Source organism: Larus michahellis, chromosome 1 (assembly GCF_964199755.1).
Source record: "Larus michahellis chromosome 1, bLarMic1.1, whole genome shotgun sequence".
Classification (NCBI taxonomy): domain Eukaryota; kingdom Metazoa; phylum Chordata; class Aves; order Charadriiformes; family Laridae; genus Larus; species Larus michahellis.
Genome location: NC_133896.1, coordinates 184,793,960 through 184,815,883, shown reverse-complemented (window position 1 = coordinate 184,815,883; position 21,924 = coordinate 184,793,960). Strand labels below are relative to the sequence as shown.

Below are 21,924 nucleotides of genomic sequence, written 5' to 3'. Positions count from 1 at the left end.
GTTGATGTCAAGTAAAGGAACATGTCTCAGAAGTTACACTGACATTACATTTTGATCACTGAACGTGTTTCGTTCTTACCACAAGCTCGTAGAGAAAAACACTGCAAGGGTTCCAGTTTCACAATACACCTTCCTTAAAGGATCAACAGTGTCGAGGCTGTCAGACCACGTCAAAAGTGTTCCCATCCAAAAAGTAAAATATCAGTTACAGCCAAGATGACTAAAAGAGTAAACTGGAAGGGCAACCCCCGTGGAAAACGTATGGTCTTCATCACTGCAGCATCAGTGAATGCTACTTTTTATAGGTAAAAAGTGTGAATTCCTAACACTTATCTTTAGACTCGGGCACTTGAAAAGCAGAAAAACAAAATTCCAGTAAGGAAGAACTGATACCTTAACAGACCTTTTATCATGTTAAAAGAAGAAAAAAGAAGACCTTGTTCAAGGTCAACATGCTCAAATCTTATTGAAGACCACCAGCATTCTGGAAAGAACAAACATTATTTCAGTGTATGGGAAATCAATCCACTATAACGGAACAGTATTTTTATTGAGATGTTTTTATGGCTATGTGGAAATAGTACATCTTTCTTTACCTTGGACACGCTCTTTTTCCCAAATAAATGATAAAGTCAAGAACTGCCAACTGAAAATTAAAATCACTTAAGAGAAATCAGAAAGTTGTTATACTTACAACGTGGATATGTGTACATGCAAACAATTGAACTGACGACTTTTCAGCCTTACTACCACTGACAGAGGGCATGTCCTGCTACTCTGTTTTTCCAGCTAGAATTATAAACAGCTTGAATTTGCACCACTGTCTCGATTTCTTGCAAATCCAAGATTTTCCTAAAGGATATTCAGGACAGAGGAGGAGGGAGTGTACTGTAAGTGACACAGGAACAAAGGTGACCTATCAATTACCACCTAGCTGCACACAAGTAGCCTTCCCTTGTCTTGTGGATAACAGTGCACTGATGGACAGTGCAGAAAATTCCCTGGTACCGTTTTTGATGGCATTATGTTCAACACAGATGGACCAACAAGGCCAGTCTACACATCTCAGAAATGGAGGCATTCCTTTTGAATACTCCAGAAATCACCTGCCTTATTAAATACATCCAAATTGCCAATGGGAGCTACCACACAGCTGTCAAAATAAGCTGACTTTACAGTCTTCATGCCGAAATTCACAGATAGGTATGTACTACTATGAAAAGAAAGTGGTGATTTTTTTGTCTTATCCAAAAACTACAGTTAGATTTACTGACATCTTGATCAGAATGGAATGCAGAGACAGCATTTGTTTCTCCAAGTTGAGTTTAGACAATGGTATTTTCCTAAAAAGGATGCATTCAGGAGTGGGAGGGCCTGAATTTCCCAAATTATTCTATTTTTAGCAGATCTAACAGATGTCAGGAAAGCTATTTTCATTAAAAGGTACATATGGAGCAGATGCCACTAGATCAAAAAGCTTTGCTCCTGGGAAATCAAGTCAAGAGTTTAATATAGGTAAAAATCATCTGTAAAACCTCTAATTCAGCCAGATCACAAAAATAAAATTATACCAGAAGTCATTGAGGAATCTGAAATAGAATAACATAACATCAAACAAAATGGAGCAAAGTTTCTAAAAGTAAAACATATCTAGCTGCATTCCAGATGGAAAAATCTGATCAGCTTAGCTCTAAAATAAATACCTTATCTTCTGTCTGGCAACTACCAGGAATCCACCTCCTAATGAAAGGTCTACAATATTACTTTGAGTGTCCCAGCATACAGGCCATGAAGGTACAGAGAGATGATCAAGGTCTGGATGGAAATGTCTGAAAACCACGATAGCAGGCTTAATACTTTCCATCAGGTTGAACCACCACAATAACTCCAACATAAAAGTGGATATTGACGCTATGTAATTGTTTAAGCGATACACAATGGCAACAGACTGCAATAACAGCTGATTGTGATGTCTTTGATGTGACAGACATGACTCGTTTCAAAAAAGCTCAGATGTCTAACATGTTCACATTTAGTACAGTCTTCTCTATTGACCCAACAAGTTGTCCAAGTTAATTTCCTAAGCAGGAAGGTATGTATCTATGATGATGACGGGACTGGTAAGAAAAAAAAGCGTTCCACTGTAGATCTTCTGTAGTCCTGTCAATAGAGAATTCAGTAATGACTGTGGAATTTTAGTATGGTTATTCAGTGTGTTTGGAGCCACAGATAATCTGAGGCAAAAACAGTCTGACATGAAGTGTCATGTAAGTGAATGCTATGGAAGACAGCTTGCTTATCTTGGAGAAAGTTCCCCAGTTCTACAGAATGATCACAGGGAAATTAAATCCTAAAGCACTTGGGCTCCATAGGAGCTCCGTTGAGCTCTGAAGTCTGAAGCAGGAAGAGGTGAAATATCCACATAGTAATTTCAAGCTCCACAGATCTAAGAGGTACTGACTAGCCTCAAGATTCTTTCAGCACAACTGCCCTACATCAGCCAGTCATTTGGATGTCTCGCTCAAGATAGCTGGCTAAATTCCAAGAAACCCTTGAATTTGCAGAAAGTCAAAATGGCAGGATCATGTAGTGATCATGGTCCTTACTCAAAGCAGAAGTGTTTTTCTTAAAATGTCCAATTCACAATATGAACATTACAGGATTGCTTACATTTCTCATGAAGCAAAAGCATCAAATCAGATTCAGGACAGGCTCTTAAGACATTTAGAGGAATCTGCAAAGTGAATGGCTGGAGGCAAAAGACGAGGACGCTTCAGACAAACAACCTGATTGACCTGAAGTTGTAGGGATATCTGCCAAGGAGAAAACTGAAAGAGACAGCCTATGTGTGTGCTAGAAGAAACAATAGCCAACTACTTCCAGCCATCTGAATTAATAATAAGACAAATTTTTTAAACCTATTCTTTAGATTAGCTACCCAAAAAAGTTCTACTGGAACTGAACAGGGATAAGAGTGAGACCTGCTGGTACTGCATCTTTTACAGGAACGTTCCTCTATGATTCAGCATCACAATCTTTCAGTGATACAGAAGTAGTAACATAATGCAATCCATTCCAATAGCAATTGCAAACACTCAGCTCAGCGCAGATGGCCATGATAGCCACTTTCAGAAGATATTTCTGGTGCCTGGTTCTCCACCCTAACCAGTTTCAAAGTTCGAAAGACACCAATGTTACAGGAGCTAAGGACGTTCTCCCTCTAAACAACCTGATTGCAATTTGTCATAAAGATTTTTTTAACTGTCACATATGGCATATAATAGAAAGTTAATATTTGGCAACACTCCTGGAAAGGCTGGAATTACCGATAGAGAACACTGACAAGGTAGAGCAGCAGATACACATGACTTCTAGAAGACAACAAAAGAAGGTAAGGTTTACAGACAGAAATTAACACAATCAAAACATCTCACAGCACAGGTGCACCTCACCACTTCAGGATTTTTAAAAAACGAAATGTCTCTAGGTATGGCTGTGCCCAGGCATCAAGTATTAGGCATGGCAGAGCACACCTCTGCAGATATAGTGATAGCATGACATTTTCCAGACAACAGTGAAAAACATTAATACATTCTGAGTTATCCTCAATGAGGACATACAGGTGAAACCATCAGCTGAATATGGAATTGATCATTTTAAGTGTCTGCTGAATTATTTAAGACAAACTAGCCTTCATCAGGCCTCACTCTAATCTTCAATTTACTCTAGTGAAATCTTATCCTTTGGTACGAACTCATTAAAAACACATCCATCAATGAACAAGCTGTGAAGCCACGTGAGGATTGCTTGCCAAATTCTATTTGGGTTAGCTATCAGTCTATTTCACAAGGTCTGGGCATTAATTATTTCTGAAACAATATTTCATAATTCCCTCAATTTTATCTTTGAGTAAATAAAAGTGATCAAGGAAAAATCTGTTTCTTTTTTTCACTCCTGGCCAATATGGGAACATATTTTCAAATATTTCAACTTTTAAGAAAAGAAATAAAGCAGGAGGTTATCACACATAGTTCTTGAGAAACTATTCTCAGGTGTCAGACTGCCAGCACAGTTGCCTACATCCAAGGTGAAACGTCCACTAACAGCATCCTGACAAGTATTAGCAACTTTTTACATCAAAAGTGTTTATAAAGAAAGTCAAAATTATGATATTTTTTTTTTAAATGGAATTGCATTTATGGATTTAAAATCATATTAATAAATTAAATATGTCCAGGACTATTTTACACCACTAGGTATTACAGGCACTGACAAGTCCAGATGGATTCAGCTCCCTCCATGCAGCATAATAAAATCAGAAGTACTTTTGGGAACAGTTCCTGCTGCAACAGGCAGTTAACATATGTGGGCATGGATAGGACTGAAGCCTTATCACTGTTGTGTGGGCAAGAGAGTGGGGAGAGGTGGAAGTGTGCTGCTGGGGAGTTGGTGGGGAACTATAATTACAGAACATTCTCAGCTGGAGCAGCGATAAAGCCTAACCTATCTTAACATAACTCTCTAAAGATTTATTCACTTATATCTTGAGTATTCTAGCACTCATCTATATAAACTGCATCCCAAAATAACTTGGGGAGGGTGGGGGCAAAGATATGGAGCCACCTGATATGGGACCAAACATTGCCATGCAGCTCTGTGCCTCCAAAAGCATCCAGAGATGTAAGGCCCGAGAGGTGCAGGGATACCTGCTAGATATTCACGTTCTGAAGAGCTGGAACATGCTTCTATTCAGCTTCCCGATGATGTGCTGCTCCATATTCCCCATGATGAAAAGGGGAAGATGTGCTGTTTAACCATTATAACTTGCCTTAATAAACCTTCCTCTGTCTTATTCTTGAGTCCTCAACTATCTGACTGGATGCTCAGCTCATGAGGTCTCTTGCTGTCTCCCAAGCTGTGCTCAGAAATTCTTTGGGAAAGTGCAATTCTGTACAGGCCAAAAGCATATCCGTGCCTATTCTAAAAAATTAGCACTATGGACAATAAAGTTCAATGTCCAAAAAGAATTCTCCAGTGCTTTTTAGTTGATTAGTATGGACACAGCCCTAAAATGTGATTTTATCTAGTGATTTATCATCCCCACAATTGCTAAAAATAGTGGGATACACGATGGTTCAGAAAGTTGCTTTCAAAATATCAAATAATATTCAAAACCAATACAAAATTGATGAGAACTGAATTTGGATAGTTTTCGTCACTATTATTCCTGAATGATTTTAGTACAAAAAAAGGACAGGCCAGCAAGGACATGAAGGACTGCATATGCAAAACAACGCTTATAGATCAAAAAGAATAAAGGATTTCAGGATCTCATATAAGATGTAAAACTATGTGGATTCTCTGAATCATCACCTGCCATCAACGATCCTGGCCAGACTGGTTGGACATGCACATTGCAGTGCTCAGAAGAATGTGGGTATTAAAGAATGAGTGAGTTAAAACTATAAAGATATTAGCAGGTAAAAATCAATTTACATCAAGATTTTGTAAGTAAAAATCACTTTTCCCTTTCCATAAGTTCTCACACTGAGATGTTTTTCTCTATGTTCATTTTTCCATGCAAGCCTGAAACTTAAAAGCTTTAGGTTACTGTAAACTTCTCCTTTGTATTTATCCTTCAACTTAGAAGAAAGTTCAGAAAATTTACTTCAAACGAGCAAGCAATAAGATGCCCTTATCAGTTGCTTCATGACCCTTACAATTTTAATATCTTAGAAAAAAACCTCAGAGTCAGTTCTAATTAATACAAATGAACAATAATAGAAGATAATCTTTAGTACTTGAATATTTTACATTCAAAAAGAACTGAACAAATGTTGACTCACACATATCTATTACAGCTTTATTAAAAACAATTAGAAGGAACAATGGTTTATTTTTCAACTCTCCACCAGTCTCTCAAATAAGCACATATTTCTTTTCTTATACTATGTTTCTTACAACGCTCTAACCTTGCTTGCCTGAAATTAATACCACTGGTATTATTGGATCACATTCTTAATTATGTTGGATTTGAGAAAGTGATCTCCATTACTTCTTTTTGTTCTTATTTTCAAAAAGTCCTATACAGCTCTTAACCATGACTTAGAATACCATTTAACTCGGACTTCCTATTTATTTACAAGATAATCTGTTGTTAAAAAAGGTTCATAAGAGTTCTTGTTGAAAAACTACTCTACAAGACGTTTCCCAATAAACCAGCTGATCTAGAAACTATTATGTTTTGCTTTCTTTAAGATACCTATTATTTCCTTTTATTTTGTCATCCCTAAGTTCTTTTCCTGCAAACTTTAATTGCACCTCTGTGGTCCAAATCCCTTTATTTTACCTGGTCTTTATACTCAGGATTACCTGCGGTGGTGTTTCTCCTTTTAAGTTTCCCACAAGAGTATCTAAATGAACATTATTTTTTCTGAAGTTATTAGCATCTTCACTTGGCAGATAAATGGGGGCTTTAGATGGCCTAAGCAAGAGATAAGAAAAGTAGGGCTGTCCCCAGGTGAGTCAACAGTGGACTCATGCCAGAACACTGTCAGTGCCTTCAATACCAAGAAAAAACGTACTCTACTGGAGTGGAACTGAAGCGATGTTAGATTAGCTCACACAGCCACGGAAAACCCCTGTTTCTCCTTGAAAGCCACAGAATACCCTGAGAGCTATACTAAGAGGGGAAAAACAAACAAAAAACAACCAAGCAGCCACACAGCTAAAACAGCTATGTGCATTGGTTTCTGTCTCAGCTATAACTGGACACGTTGCATGGTCATCGGTGTTCAAGACATCGTTGCATGGTCATTGGTGTTCGTGCGATGCCACCCAGACAAAACCATTAAAGTCAAAACTAAAAATGACCACATAATAGCTAGAACAGGGGACAATATAATTATGTCCAGGTAAATATAAGAAACTCTTCAACTTCTGGCAGGAAACTGTCCAGTATTTCATGGAAGCAGGTGAGAAAACAAAGGGACTAAAGCTGTCAGGGCTTCAGTAAAAAGACACATCACCACAGACAATAAATAGATTCGGAGCTAGTAGGCCTTGGCCTTTGGAAGAAGTGATAGAGAATTTCATATACAGACAGGACCACATAGTTTTGAAAGAGACCAACCTTTAAGAATTTCACACAATCAAGATAAGGAACTTTTACTAGCTAGAGAGTAAGGGTGAGAAGGATGTTGAAACAGAAAAAAATGTAGAAAATCGAAGACAGAATGACAAAACCCAGCAATGACCTCATCATCAATGGTAGAACATAAGGAAAAGATAAACCATCAATGCTGTAAGAGGGATGAAGATAAGCAAGAACATAGCTAAACTTATATTTGGATAAATGACAGGTGAGATGTATTCTAATGAATATGCAATGGACCGACCTCCAAAGTAAAAAATTCAGAAAGAAGTTACTGCAAGCATGAATGGAGATAACAGTACATGGACAAGTGTTTCTAATTGTCAAACAAATTGAGGAGACAAGATAAATATTTGGCAAATACAGAAAAATGAAATGCCAAACTGTTTGCATTAAGAAGAAAATACGAGTTAAGCATTTTAAATCTGGCTGATAACAAAGTCTAGGATCATCAAAAAAATGAAGATAACAAGAAGTAAAAGAAAAGTAACTGCTATATGAATCAATGGACATTGTGCTGAATATTCTTCTTCTACAGAAAATTTCCTCCTCAATCTTTGTCATACAAACAGAAAAACTACCTTACACTGCTCTAACAGTGCAGGAAATTCTTTACACACATGCATAATCCTCTTCTAAAAACGTTTTGCAAAAAAAGGGACGTAGGATAGTTCAGCACAAAAAGTGCAGTCAGGTAAATATTAGTTTTGTAGCTAAGATACAAATGCCCAGGCCTGATTTAGAAATGTCAAACAAAAAAAGTGAGGTTGAAAAAAGGCTTTAATTGTAATAATGATTTCCAAAGTCCAGTTATTTATTTCAGAAACCTTAATTGCTATTTAGTAAAAATATCTTCTTAAATCGAGATAAATCACCATTTACTTAATACTTTTTATTTTTCTTAAAAAATTCTAAACTATTGCTTGACATCCCAACATTTATTTCTAATTTATTATTTCTGTGATTTCAACTCTTCTTTCACTATAATACTCAGAAAACTTTTAAGATATGTGATGTGAGTTTAATTATCATATTCTTAACAATATTCAAAACTTTACCAGTGGTTTCCAATTCACTCCTTGACTGTGAGGACCAAAAAAAAAAAAAAAAGGAAGAATCACAGTCAAATTCAAAAAGTAATGCAGCAGTTCTCCAGTGTTTTGTCATCTTGTTTGTGTAGTAGAAAGATATTTAATCAGTATAATCTAAAAACTCAATTTCTTCTTTGCCCAAAAAATTTTAGGAAAATAGTTCAGTGTTTCAGTGCTTTTATCCTCTCTTATGCGAAAGACCCACAGAAATAGGCTATATTGTATACCTTAGGAGTAATGAAATCTTCTAGGCCAGGATAAGACTACAAAACAAAAGCCTGTGGAGAAAGATGTCTGAGGTGCAATGCCTCCTTGTTAATGGCAAACACATTGGGGTTTCTTTCAGATGAAAGCCAAATATACAGCTGTACTCAGGAGCAAGGCTCGAATGGTGATATGGCAATAGTTTGTCAATGAAAATCCATTACAGATTACTGCATTTAAAGTATCAGTCATGATTAATAAATCTAACTCGTAACTATTGTATCAACTTAACTGAAATGAGACTGACATAAATAAATGATCTAGTTCGGGGGTTGTACGAGATGGTCCTTGGAGGATCCCAAACCATTCTGTGATTCTCCTTAAACATAATTTATTTGATATGATGACAGAGACTACACCCAAAATTTGAAAAAAAAAAAAAATATTCTGTAAACCAATACTTTTATCTCAGTAGGAAAAACTGCAAAACAAATCCACGTTGCTAAAAGTTTTGAGTCCTAAAGCAACACAATACTTACACTGCCCACTGCAGAAAGCATCAGGGAAAAGAAAAACAAAAACAAAAAACAAACACCACAAAAACCCCAACCTTCTGTCAACAGTCACCTACCACGACAATCATCTGGCTGAAACCCCATTCATCTCAGATGGGTCTCACATTGCAAGTGTGCAAATGACTACTCATTTCTAAACACGAAGATACAGAATATATTGCTCAATATCAGTCATAATCGATGAAACCTTCAACAAAATAGTATGAAGGTGAAATTACTTTAGGAGGAAGTTTATTGCACTGAGTAAACCAAGTACAAAACATGAACTATAGTAAAACAAAATGCAATTGAATAATTAAATTTTGGCAAGCACAAGCATACTTTGTCAAGAACTTGAGCAGCAAAATACAGCATTCAAAACAATATCAACCTAAGATAAAACTGCGAAGCTAAGTTAAAGCGCTTAATAAGGTGAACAGATTTAACAGTTTTCATAAAATACTCCATGGCTGCGCACAAGCCCAAAAAAAACCCCAAACCCCAAACTCCACAGTAATAGGTGATAATATCTGTGTTCCGAGACATCAGCCTGGAGTAAGTGAAAGAAAGAACATACAGGAAAATAAAGTAGTTTATCTAAAGAAAACCTAAAGTCTGGAAGAGAAGATAAGGGTAATAAGGGATTTATTTTATACTTACTGCTGAATGAACAGAAAACACAGAAGTGCAAAGTAACTTAAAAAGAAGAGGATAATTGCAGAAACCACAAAAGCAACCCACGGAGTCACCAGGAAAAAAAGAAAAAAAGACCAAAGAAAAACAAGACACGCACATGAAGGGAACCTGAACTGTTTAGAGTCACGCCCTCAATGTCTTTAAGCCAAGAACAAAGTTAATTAACTTTGGTTGAAGTAAAATATACAATACTGTCACAGTCACAGCATGCCAGTATCTCAGTAAGTGTCTAGCTGTTTCTTTCAGAGTATCAAATCTTGACTTTGAATTCAAAGCCAGAAGGATAAAAGGTTTCCATTATAAAAATTTCGGTTATCACACAAGTAATAATTATCAGTTTATTCACTACTTAGGCTCTTCCTTGGGAGTCAAATAGTTTAGTCTTTTCCTTAACCAAAACTCAGAGCAAATTAACGTGGGATCTCCAAATTCTCTGAAATACCATTATTATAAGACACTACTTACCTAAAAGATAAACCCAAAGTCTTGTATTGCATGTTTAAATTTGTTTCTCCTCATTTAAGAATAGCAAGAGAGCCATAAAACAGCAATTTTAAGAAAAAAAAACACAACAAAACAACAGCTATACTGAAAAGATTCATATTCGTATCAACAGCAGTTCTTAACGAAATGAGTAGAAATTCTCAGCCCACTCCCCAGGGAGAATAAAAGAAAAGATATAAGAGGGGATGATGGAGACTGATGAAAAGCAAAGGTGTAAGATTCCATATTCAAAGAGTAAAAAACCGACTTATTCAGAAAGTGCCCCCTCCAAGAGAAACAACGAACGTTTCATGTTAAAAACTGACGGTAGCTTGTTCTCTGAAGTCAGCTCTACTAGATACATAGATGGTGTGATACTAGAAAAGTTGTGACCAATGATGGGGTTTGGGTTTTTGGGGTTTTTCTTAATGCTTTGCACAGAAAACTAGGGAAAGCTCACACTTGTATTGTTCGGTGGGAATCCAGTTATTCTTTCAGAAAAAAAACTCCACCAACTTTTAAGATGTAAGAACTCTTAATATTTAATGCAACATTTTTCTGAGTTGCCTCTTTTTTTTTTAAGACGAATTTATCAAATCTATTGGGCCACATCCAGCAAAACTTGAGCTATGATACTACTGCTCTAGCTCTTCTCATCAGACTGACAGTCCCATCGAACTGAATTGGTACATCTGAAAGAAATACCTAACAGTTAAACATGTCTACCAATAACCTTGCATCTTGTCAATCAATACAAATAAATCAGTGTCTTAAAACAAATGATTTCAAATTTATTTATACCTGAATACTAGCAGAGTTCAAAAAACACAGCAAAAGGACAGTGGAATAAAATGAATTATGGCTTAAGATTCTAGAAAATTGAATCTTTGCAGGAATTAACTTTGCAGGAGTGCTTTAAAATATACCCTCATTTACAAAATAACAAATAGGTAGTGCTGAAAGGGGAGTAATTAAAGGATTAATGTGACTAAACTAAGTAACACAGATATGTATAAGAGTGCATTCAGAAATTTTATTACTCATAACAATACATGCATCAGAAGAGAGTTAGGCCATAAAATACTATATCGATACCAGGAAGGTTCACTGGTTATTAAGCAGACACCTTTTTGCTTGGCAATTAAAATACCTTTTTAGAGACACCTGATCAGGATAGCCAATTCTATAATTGCACAATAGTGAACATACTCTTAGCGTTACAGAGACAATAATATGGTATTAAAACCACCACCAATAAATGCTCAAATATTACAGGAGTCTTTTTGAAAGAATTAAAACTAGAGATTAGTCTTCAAAATACAAAATAACACCTGTTATGATGGTCTGATGACAGCAAAAACAAAAAAAATAAGCACTTTAGTCCCCATAAGCCAAGTTTCTTTCCCGAAGACATCTCAAATTAAGTATTCGAGGGCTCATGTTCAGTTGGAAAATGTTGATACACTAGATTTCAAATTTATTACTGTTATTGGTGTATCCAATTGTAGTAAATCTGATATTTTTAAGGAGCAAAAAACAGACTTGTCAGTTGAGTGAGGCTCAAATATGAAATAAAAATAGCAAAGCAAGATTTAACCTACAAGGAATCAGTTTTTATATGTCTTTTTTTTTTGAATCAATGTTTATTCTTGATAATAAAGTAAAAAATAGGTTTGCTACTTAACTTTGTATTTTAGTAATTCAATCAAAATGCATAACCCTGCTTGCAGTCGTCCTATATAAGTATTTCCCCAATAAGTCCCCCCCAAACAGTACATATCACTGTTGAAATGATTTGGCACAGTCAAATAGGTGTCTCTTCCTCTGCCAGTCCAGTTCATAGTCAAATTTACTGGAGTAAATCCATTTTTACTGGCATTTTGCCATAATTTGTCAGACTCAAATGAAGCTGCTGGAGTTCAGATATGGGCTTATCTCTGTCATCCTGGCAGACACACTTAGAACCAAGGTTATCAGGGAGAACAATCGTGCTCAGTCTAATTTATTCAGCACAGGACCCTTCAACTTTTCTCGGTAAGAGTGATACACATGAGCCTCTCCTCTTCATCAACAATCTACCTTTTCAGTTTTCTAATATTAAATTTTCTGGAAACCCATGAACTCTTAATATTATTGAATAAAAGTGCAGCATTTCTAGAGCTCAATTCCAGAACAGACTAGATTAGTTTTTCTTTTAAAAAAATTATTTGGAAAAAAAAAAGTTCATGTTTACATAAAACTTAAACATAAAACCCAAAAATGTTCACATAAAGAGGGTCCAATTCTGACAAGCACAGAAAGGCTTGTCATCTATGGTACCACATAGCACCAAAAAAAACCCCCCAAAACAACAAAAAAACAGAAAATGGAGCTCGACAAAGTCTTTGTTAAATATTCCATTACTGGCTTTCTCCTCTTCCCATGTTGCTTATTACAGTGTCATCTAAATGTCTGGGCAGACAGATTTATATTAAAAGATTATGGCAGAAGTAAAAATGCAAGAAATTGCTTCATTTTCTTTATGATACTCACTCTTCCTAACTAGGTTTGGGTTTTTTTCCCCTCTTGCTTTTGGCCTTTATCAACTCCTCTCCAAACATTTCAACTTCTAGACCAAATGAGCCAGGAACTCTGAACAGCTTTTATTCATTGCATAAGGAAATCTAATTCCTAGGGCACCACCCATCTCATATACTGACTGAGATATGGGACTATGAAGAAACATAATCTTAGGAAATGTACATATTACAATATATTACTTAAATTTTGAACATGCGAGACTCCAGACTAAACCTAGTACATCTGTTTCCTAATTGCATCAGAGACTTTATTGACATTTCAGATGAAGAGTAATTTTGAGAGCAAGGAAAAAGTTTGGAGAATCTAACGCAGCTGTTTCGCCCGACAGGATTTGAAGAAATTTGTGGAGGGAAGATGAAAATGAGAGGAAGGAGCTAACCCTTTTATCAGAAAAGAAGCCTACCATACCATAGATATGGCTATATATTCCTAGAATGCCCAATTAACATCTACTGTATACCAGTTGCAGTTTTAGTCCATGTTCAAGAAAGAAATAATATACAGGTGAGAAAAAAAAAAACCAAAAAACCCAAAAAACTTTGAAAGCCTAGAACCATGGAAAATCTAAAGAGAATTTGAGAAGTCAGAAGATACAATTTAAGCCCATGTAAATTATTTTTAAAAATTATTAAAATGATTCTTCAGGAGATTGGAGATTTTTTGGTTGTGGTTTGTGATTTTTCCTTTTTTTTTTTTTTTTTTTTTTTTTTAATTTTCTCCCCTCAAGAGACACCAACATACTAATGCATTTTAACTTTACCTTGATTACCACAACTGAGTAAATAGAGAGACTGTAGAGATTACCACAACTGAGACTAGATATAAGGAAGACTTTTTTTACGATGTGGGTGATGAAACACTGGCACAGGTTGCCCAGAGAGGTGGTAGATACCCCATCCCTGGAAACATTCAAGGTCAGACTGAACAGGGCTCTGAGCAACCTGATCTAGTTGAAAATGTCCCTGCTCGTTGCAGGGGGGTTGGACTAGATGACCTTTAAAGGTCCCTTCCAACCCAAACTATCCTATGATTCTATGATAAACAAATGTAGGAACTCTCACTTATGAAATTATAGATTTAAACCAAGGTTTCCACATGGAAAACTGATTCAAATATAATAATCGTTATCACAGCTTCCTCCCAATTCTCATCATCAAAAGGTTAAGTTCTGTTGGTCATGGTAGATTTAACTGCTAATCTGTTTCTCTGTTTCTAAAGCTCTGTAATATAAACTAGGCTAAAAACAAACCTAAAACTTACCATTGTGAAATCCACCTTTGTGAAACTACGGCTATTTCCTGAATTGAATAAACAAATATTGCAAGAAAACAAGTGAAAAGGTAATAATTTCTCCGACTTTAGACCTTTCGTGCTCTTTGCAAGCAACTGAGTTTCACGTCTCATAAAACAACAAAATATGTTCTGACTGGATTTTTTTTGTTGCAGGAGTATATTTCTTTTAAAGAATCTCAGAGACCTATTCAATGACCTTTTGAGATAAGTGGTGATAATTTAATCAAATAAAGTACAGTTAAGATAGGGATGAACTATAAATAGTTCCCTTGAATGTCTGATAAAACCTCAACAAGAAATAAAAAGCAAAAGATTTCATTAACTTTTGTAAGTAAGAAATTTGAACCAAAAGAAATTGATAATATGGTTTCAATCAGAAAACTACGTATGAAAATCTTGGAAAATAAATAAAAGTGTTAATAAAAAAAAGCATATTCCTCTTTTTTTTTTTTTCCTTGCTCCCAGAGTATAGTTAGAAGACTCCGGAGAATACAGAAATCAGCATTACATTAAGTGTACAATGTCACGCTTGTTAAAGATGGATTGAAAATGAACACCAGCAACAGCTTTCAGCAAAAGCACCACTTCAGAACTAGTTTTGTTTTATAAGTACCTGTACTCCACGAAGACTGCCTTTGTCACATCCGTAACTGGCACCGATTCAGTTCGGTGATGTTTCCTGACCAGACAACATTCTTCAGTTGATTAATAATAGTGATCGCTGCTTTTCTAGCCCACACTTGTACTCCAACCATTCCAATATTTAAGTACACATATTTGATAGCCACACAGATAGCTATGAATAACAAGCTCCTATTGTTACAAAGACATGATAAGCCTTTTCCTAAAGACTGCAGATACATCTCCCATATGAAATCCTCACATATGAAGCTAACAGTGACCATCTTAGCTTGAAACGCTAGGATTGGACAAAAAAAAAAAAAAAAAAAATCAAAGATTTATAAAGATACATGCACCCAGCAAAAGAAATAGCCTTATTCTTTGTTTGTCTGGATGAAATCATTAAAAAATATGAATTATGAGCTATGCAGAAATTATATCCGAATTATATTTCCACAAAATTATCAACTGTCAGCAGTGACCTAGCACTATTTTCCTTTTTCTATTCCAGTCTTCCTTTGTTAATTCAACATGGGAAATATTATAAATGTATCTTGCCACTGGGAATGGAAAAAGTGATTACAAGTACTGTTGACAGAACATACTGTAAAACATAGGAGGAAGGAGGCAGAATAGGTTACCATGTGATAACTACAGTATTTTCTTCGCATTTACATAGAGAATAGAAAAGAAAATCATCAGTGTAGAAAAATTCACTGAAAAAGTTAAGATTTATTAATGCAAACAAAAGTAAAGCCAAACTATTTTAGCTATGGAAATTCAAAAATAGCTCTGTATCTCCCAATGAAACTTTGCCACAGAAAATACCACCTTTTTTTTTTTTTTTGGTAAGCTAAATTACTTTTTTAAAGAAAGAGAATCCCGAATCATTCCAACAGTAATATTCCAACAATCAAGCCTTACATATCCACAGATATGTTCACTAAAAGTCAGATTAAAAGGCATCACTTGTACTCTTCTCCCAGTCTGGAACCTCTTCACATTTAGGAAGAAGCAGCTGGTATTGTTTCTATAATATTATATTAAAACTATATTTCAGAAAAGGACCAAAAAAATTTATAATAAACCAGAACTCACCACAACTCCAAACTGCTCTGGCTCAGACAAATTATTATACTCGCTCTTGAACTTGGACAATGCATTCAATTGTTCTTGTTCAGGAAGATGTTTTATTAAATTCTATCAAGAAAAAAAAAATAGGCTTAAAAATCTCAGATTCTATGTTGCTTGTATTGTAGGCAAATGGTATTCCATATGCATCATTACCATACACCCCAAAGACAACACTCCTCCCTGAAAACAGTAGAATATAAATTGATAACACACAAACTAACATAACAGAGTGTAAACAAGCAAGCGATTAAATACTACTACCTAGCATCTTTTATTGGTTCTGTAAACATTTCTAGTCTTTTTTTAAACACCAATTTTAAAGAAAGAATATGCTTGATAGGCACTATACAAACAGAACACCAAGAAGAAAATAGAACTGGGAAGGCAGAATAAGAATTTCAAGTATAATATATCCACCTAATGGATGGCAAGAATTATTAATGCTAGACAAAAAGTATTTATTTTGTAGTATTTCAAAACAAAAGCTTAAACACATTAGACACTACTACTCCTCAAAACTTGCCAGAAGTAGGAATTCAGAGGTGGGACTCAGCTTCAGCTGAATTCAGGAGTCTATATGGGGAGCTTGGACACTTACACAAGTGAACGTCTTGTGAACACAGTTAAGGGAATCTAAACACGTCACCTTCATCTGATCATCTGAAGAGCCCTCAGACTCCCTGGAGCTACCTGAACACTTAGACACCTATATTTATGTATAGACCTCTACATTTAGGCACCTGAATCCCACTCTAATTACAATCAGTTAGGTTGGCTAAAAATGGCTGTTCTGAGGTTCTGGAAGTAGAGAGCTTCTCAAACATTTAATTATGGTATATAATTTGAGTCAGTAGCTCAGTCCCTTCCAAAATGACTACTATAATTAGAGAGACCCTCTAGCCTGGTCTCTTTCTCAACTTATGGTTCTTGTGTTCCTGGTTACACAGTGGCTAAGCTTCCATCATAGTGAGAAAACAAGAGAGAGATTGTGTTCTTTATTAAAACGCTCCCTGGTCTGCTGATAAGATCACTCTTCTGAACTAAAATAAAGATTCAGTCAGGTCCAGCAAACACAGCTAACCCACTACCTACCATATTTCAAGAAAGGATCAGAAAGACTAGCACTTCCCCATTACTTGACAGAAAAGGCAGACACTTCAGTTAAGTCAAAGTCTGCTTTATCATTCTGCAAGTAAATAGCTTTGGTGATATACTACCAACAGAAAAGAATTTATTTAAGTTAGTGAACAGCATCTCAATCTGAAAGTCTTAAAAAAAAAAAAATCCCAAACCCTAATTTTATCCACAAAAGATCCTAGTTTCTACTTCTACAGGAAATCCAGCCAGTTAGGATATACAAATTATCTCTCTGGGACCAGAGAGATAAAAAGTCATAGCTATGCTTTGCTTAACATACTTCCCCAATTTAAGAAGAAAGAATTCAACACTAACTAGTACCTCAAAAATATCCCTAAACCAGTAGTCAACTCAGTGGCTCCATGCTACCTTCACAACCTGTATTAGTTGTTCAAAGCTACCCCAGGTGTTTATTCAAACTGCAATTGCATCCTTGGATCGCAGTATAGATATTCCTCTTTTAAAGTATGAAAATACTAGTTTTGTAACTGAAGAACAGATATATCCAAAGTTTTATTTTTAAAAGCAGCTTGAATATTTTGTTTAATACTACTACTTTTAATTTTTGTAACTCAATCTCTTGGCTCTTGTAACAATTGTAATTTTAAGGCAGTTTAGCATTTATCAAGCCTTTTTTTCTGATGCATAAAAAGATCTAGCCAGTCTTTTATCACTGTTTCATTTTAGTGTAAAAACAGTTACTATTTCAAGGACTGAAACCCTACTTTGATTCTAAGGACTACAATAAGTAATTTGTTTTACAATATTTTGTGATATCCAAAGTAAGGACAACGTAGTTTACCAAGAAAGTAAAGTCAGTAAATAAGAAAAGCTAGACTTACAAGCAAAGGTCTAAATAAACCAAAGAAACAGTAAATGATAGTTAAAGAGTAGACTGCTTTAACAGTCTGTCTATGCTCAAATAAGCATTCTGGTAGGAAAAAAGAAAACTATTACAACTGCATAACGATGCTTAAAATAACAATGCAAAATTAAATTTTATGGAGCTTGATTTGGACATGGTCAGACTGACTTTCAGAATGAAGAATTTAGGACAGTCATATATACCCTTACCATTATTACATTTGGAATTTTTTTTTGTAGGAAAGACTACATTTATTAATTATAGATGAAGATGTCCAGTGCTAAATCAGTAATACGGATCAAAAAAGTGTACAGAGTGTAAAAAGATACACTTTAAATTAGAGATTCATAACCCACTTATTTCTTATCTTGATATACATCTATATAACCAGCTGTAAATATACTATATTTCACTAATCTTAACTGAGATTAAAACTCTATTGTTTGATGCTACAATAATTTTCACATGTAGAAAAACTGACTGCAAAACTTTTTCAAAAAAGAGAAACAGTCAAGCGTTCTATGAATGTTTTCAATATTAAGCATCAGAAAAAAAAACCTGAAGCAGCAGCTGATATCAAAGCAGCTTTATGGTGTTCAGATAAAGCTTTTGAACTGCTAAAGATGAAACACATTTTGAATATCAAACAGAGAATAAGCAGGAGAAAGAATTTTGACTAAGTCACAAGAAAAATTCCAATAATTAGTCAATGACTATTTGGATTACAACATGAGTTGGAGTATTTATGCCTTTAAGAACTTGATTTCATTTTTAACTGGAGAAAGTGTGGCAGGGGGAGGATACATTTTACTTCTTAAGCATAACAGAAGAACAGGATTAAGGAGAAATTTCCAGCTTCAGAAACTGTGACATTAGGATATACTGAGCAGTATTTAAACATCGACAAAAAAAATTGATGAGGGCAAGAAATTTCTAGAAAGGAAAAATACCATAATATCTTATGGTACCTTATATAAACAAATAAATAAGTCATATGCTTGCAAACTTATATGTGTTTTTGCTCTTCTCAGCATCATGAAATATACGGGACTACATTTTCATAGCTTGATCATAACCCATAGTTGTGAATGTTTTTAAAGGAACAGGCTGCCCAGGGAAGTGGTTGAGGCACCATCCCTGGAGGTATTTAAAAGACGGGTAGACATAGTGCTTAGAGATATGGTTTAGTGATGGTTTTTGTCAGAGTTAGGTTGATGGTTGGACTCCATGATCTGAAAGGTCCCTTCCAACCTAGGCAATTCTATGATTCTAAATAGAGACATACAGCTGGATAGTTAAATTTATTTAGTAACCCAAGCAATGTGAAGGTGGAAAACAATTTTTTAAAGCAATAAGGCACATTATTCTTCCACTTCCAAAGAAAGATAGGTGTCTTAAGTCCTTTTTTGAGTTTAAACTCAGATGGTCCCCTTTTCAAAGTTATCACAGGCTTGTTTTACCCGGAAATAAGAAACTTGGATGAAATCACTTGATAAAAATGATGACAACCAAACTTGTAAAGTAAATTTGGAGCCTAAGTTCTACTGAATTTTCCACTTGATTTAAGTCTGCAAGTATTTAATCACTTTACAAAAAAACATAATTTATACTCATGAATCACTTATATGCTTAAAAAAAACCCCAATATGCGGAACCTGCCATGTTCTGACAGTATGTCTTGTTATATATATTACTGTATTCATACAGGATACTGTGAGCATTATCACTTCTACTACACTGACTTGCACTCGATCACAGCAGCTGCTAACATCACTGCCCTCTTGTAGGATATTATTCCTCACCTCACGTTTGGCTCTTCAACTTATTCCATCTCTCAGCTTTTCATACTCCTTTAGAGAATTTCTACTGTTATTCCAAATAAAATAAAATAAAGATACACCTCATGCATTGTTTGAGTCTGAAGAAAACCTTGAAAAAGAAAAGTGATGCAAGTGCAGACTAGAATGAACAAACAGCTTAGAGGTGTAAACTGCTCTGTTCATCCTGATAACCTTAAAGTAATAGTTTCAGTGCCAACATTAACTGCATCATTGAATGAAATAGAGAATTATACAATGATTACATATACTGCCACTGGAGATGACAGCTCATGTTTGTTCCTTCAAATGTTTCTTAAAAGAAACATCTCATTCTTCAAATCAATCAGTAGACAAGCTCCATTTAAAGAAAAGTGAAGTCCAAATAGCTCAACCGAGTCTAAAGATTTTTGAAATCCAAGTGACAAGAAGTGAGGGCCAAACTGCATGCAGGAATAATAGGAGCATGCTGAACATTGTACAGCCTCCTCAGTAGGACCTTATTTTGACATTCCAATATGGTGGAAATTTATTTTGCAAGCAAAGCACCCAAATATAAATTTGCCTTGTTTTGACCGTTGAATAGAAATTGCTATGTGTTGCAGTATGAGTCACACATTTGAATTTCAAAGAGTCTTAACGTTACAACTCATTATGACTCCCTCTGTTACCTGTATTATTTACTCACTAGTCAACACTCTTGCAAAAAGCATACATTTCCTAAAAATCTAACTTTACCTTTCTTGGATGTTTCAGCAGGGACTGGTACCCATGTCTCTTAACACATTTTCGGGTATGTTGTAACGACTAACTGTCTAAACCCTCTGTAAGTGAAACCTATGCCACATTACTAGTAGATTGATAATAATTATGATTTGACATTTATGAGCCATAACAGCAAAAATTTGGAGTTCATCACAGCAGGCAGCAGTCCTGTCCAAAAGACAGACAATCTTGGTCTAAAGATGTATCTTTACAAATCTAATGGATGCCCACCAAGATGACTGGGGAACACAGCACACGACAGGCAAGGAGAGGTTGAGAGAAGTGAGTTTGTTGAACAGTAAGAAAACAAGCCTCAGGGGAGCTTAATGTGGTCTGCAGGTACCCAACTGGAGGGCACAGAGAAGATGCAATTAGGTTCCTCTTGGAGGTGTGCAGCAGAAGGCCAAGGTCACAAGTTGCAACAATGAAAATTCCAATTAGATAAACAAGAAAAAGTTTTTCACCATTAGGGTAGTTCAACACTGGAAAAGGTGTCCAGAACGGCTATGGAGTGTCCAGCCTTGGAGATAATAAAAAATTAATGGGAAATGGACCCGAACAACCTGCTCTAGTTGACATGGCTTTGAGCAGGGGCTTGGATTTAATGACCTCCAGACATCCGAATTATTTTTTCCCATGGCGCTATAATGAAGTATTAGTATTTAAATTATTTTCTGAAATTCTTTGACTTATCAGCCCTAAATAATGCTGTGCACAGAAGAACATGAGGAACGAACTTCCAGTTTGTGTCCACACAGAATTACACTGACTTTGTGCTTTGAATAACATAATACAGAAAGGGAAAACACTATCCAAATAAACTCTTGGGAAGAGAAGTGGTCCCTGAGTATGCCCTAAGGCAAGATCCCAAATTTTATCAGCTGTAAAAGGACAGGGAGGGAAAAAACAAAAAAAACACCAAAAACCAACCAAATACCCACCCACACTCCCGCCAAAAAACAAACAAACAAACAAAAAAGGACCCAACCTTTTACTATCCAGTTTTTGACCAGAACAACAGATTTGTGCAGATGAGACAGAGGTTAGAAACAAATTAAAGAAAAAATTAGTAACTAGGGAGTAAACAGAATATCACATGCTGTTTGAATATATACCAAAGAAAAATCTTAATTTAGGCGTGGACAATATCAATGCAGAAAATAGAGAAAATAAATTCAGCTTCTTTCATAAAAAAAAATTAGCTTTACAGATATAAAAAACCTACAGTTCACAGAAAAACAAAAGTTCTTGCAGTGATTTATTATCCAAAAGTTTATGTTAAGGGACTTTTTAGCTACAGGTTTCTGCGTAATGAGAAACTTATCCTGAAATATTGGGATTTAAAGTGTCATTTTCCTTACCTGAATCATGGACTCTGACAGCTGTGTTTCGTCTACTTCCAATATCATCATTTTGATTTCCTCATAAGGCACTCGGAAAGAACCAAGGAAAATTGCTAAAACAAAGATTTAACGTATAATGAAGAAAGCAAGACAACAATCTTTCTTCTACTTACAAAACACCAATTAAA

General features: G+C 35.4%; 1 protein-coding gene across 2 annotated transcripts in view; it reads right to left on the bottom strand.

Moving 5' to 3' along the window:
- Nucleotides 1-21,924, bottom strand: part of DIAPH3 (diaphanous related formin 3) — a 244,841-nt gene that overhangs the window by 115,467 nt on the left and 107,450 nt on the right. For both annotated transcript variants that reach the window (XM_074564575.1, XM_074564566.1), the window contains 2 exons: nt 21,755-21,849; nt 15,774-15,875 (listed from right to left, as the gene is read on the bottom strand). In XM_074564575.1, the coding sequence (XP_074420676.1) occupies nt 15,774-15,875; nt 21,755-21,849 (197 nt within the window). The remainder of the gene's footprint in view (nt 1-15,773; nt 15,876-21,754; nt 21,850-21,924) is intronic.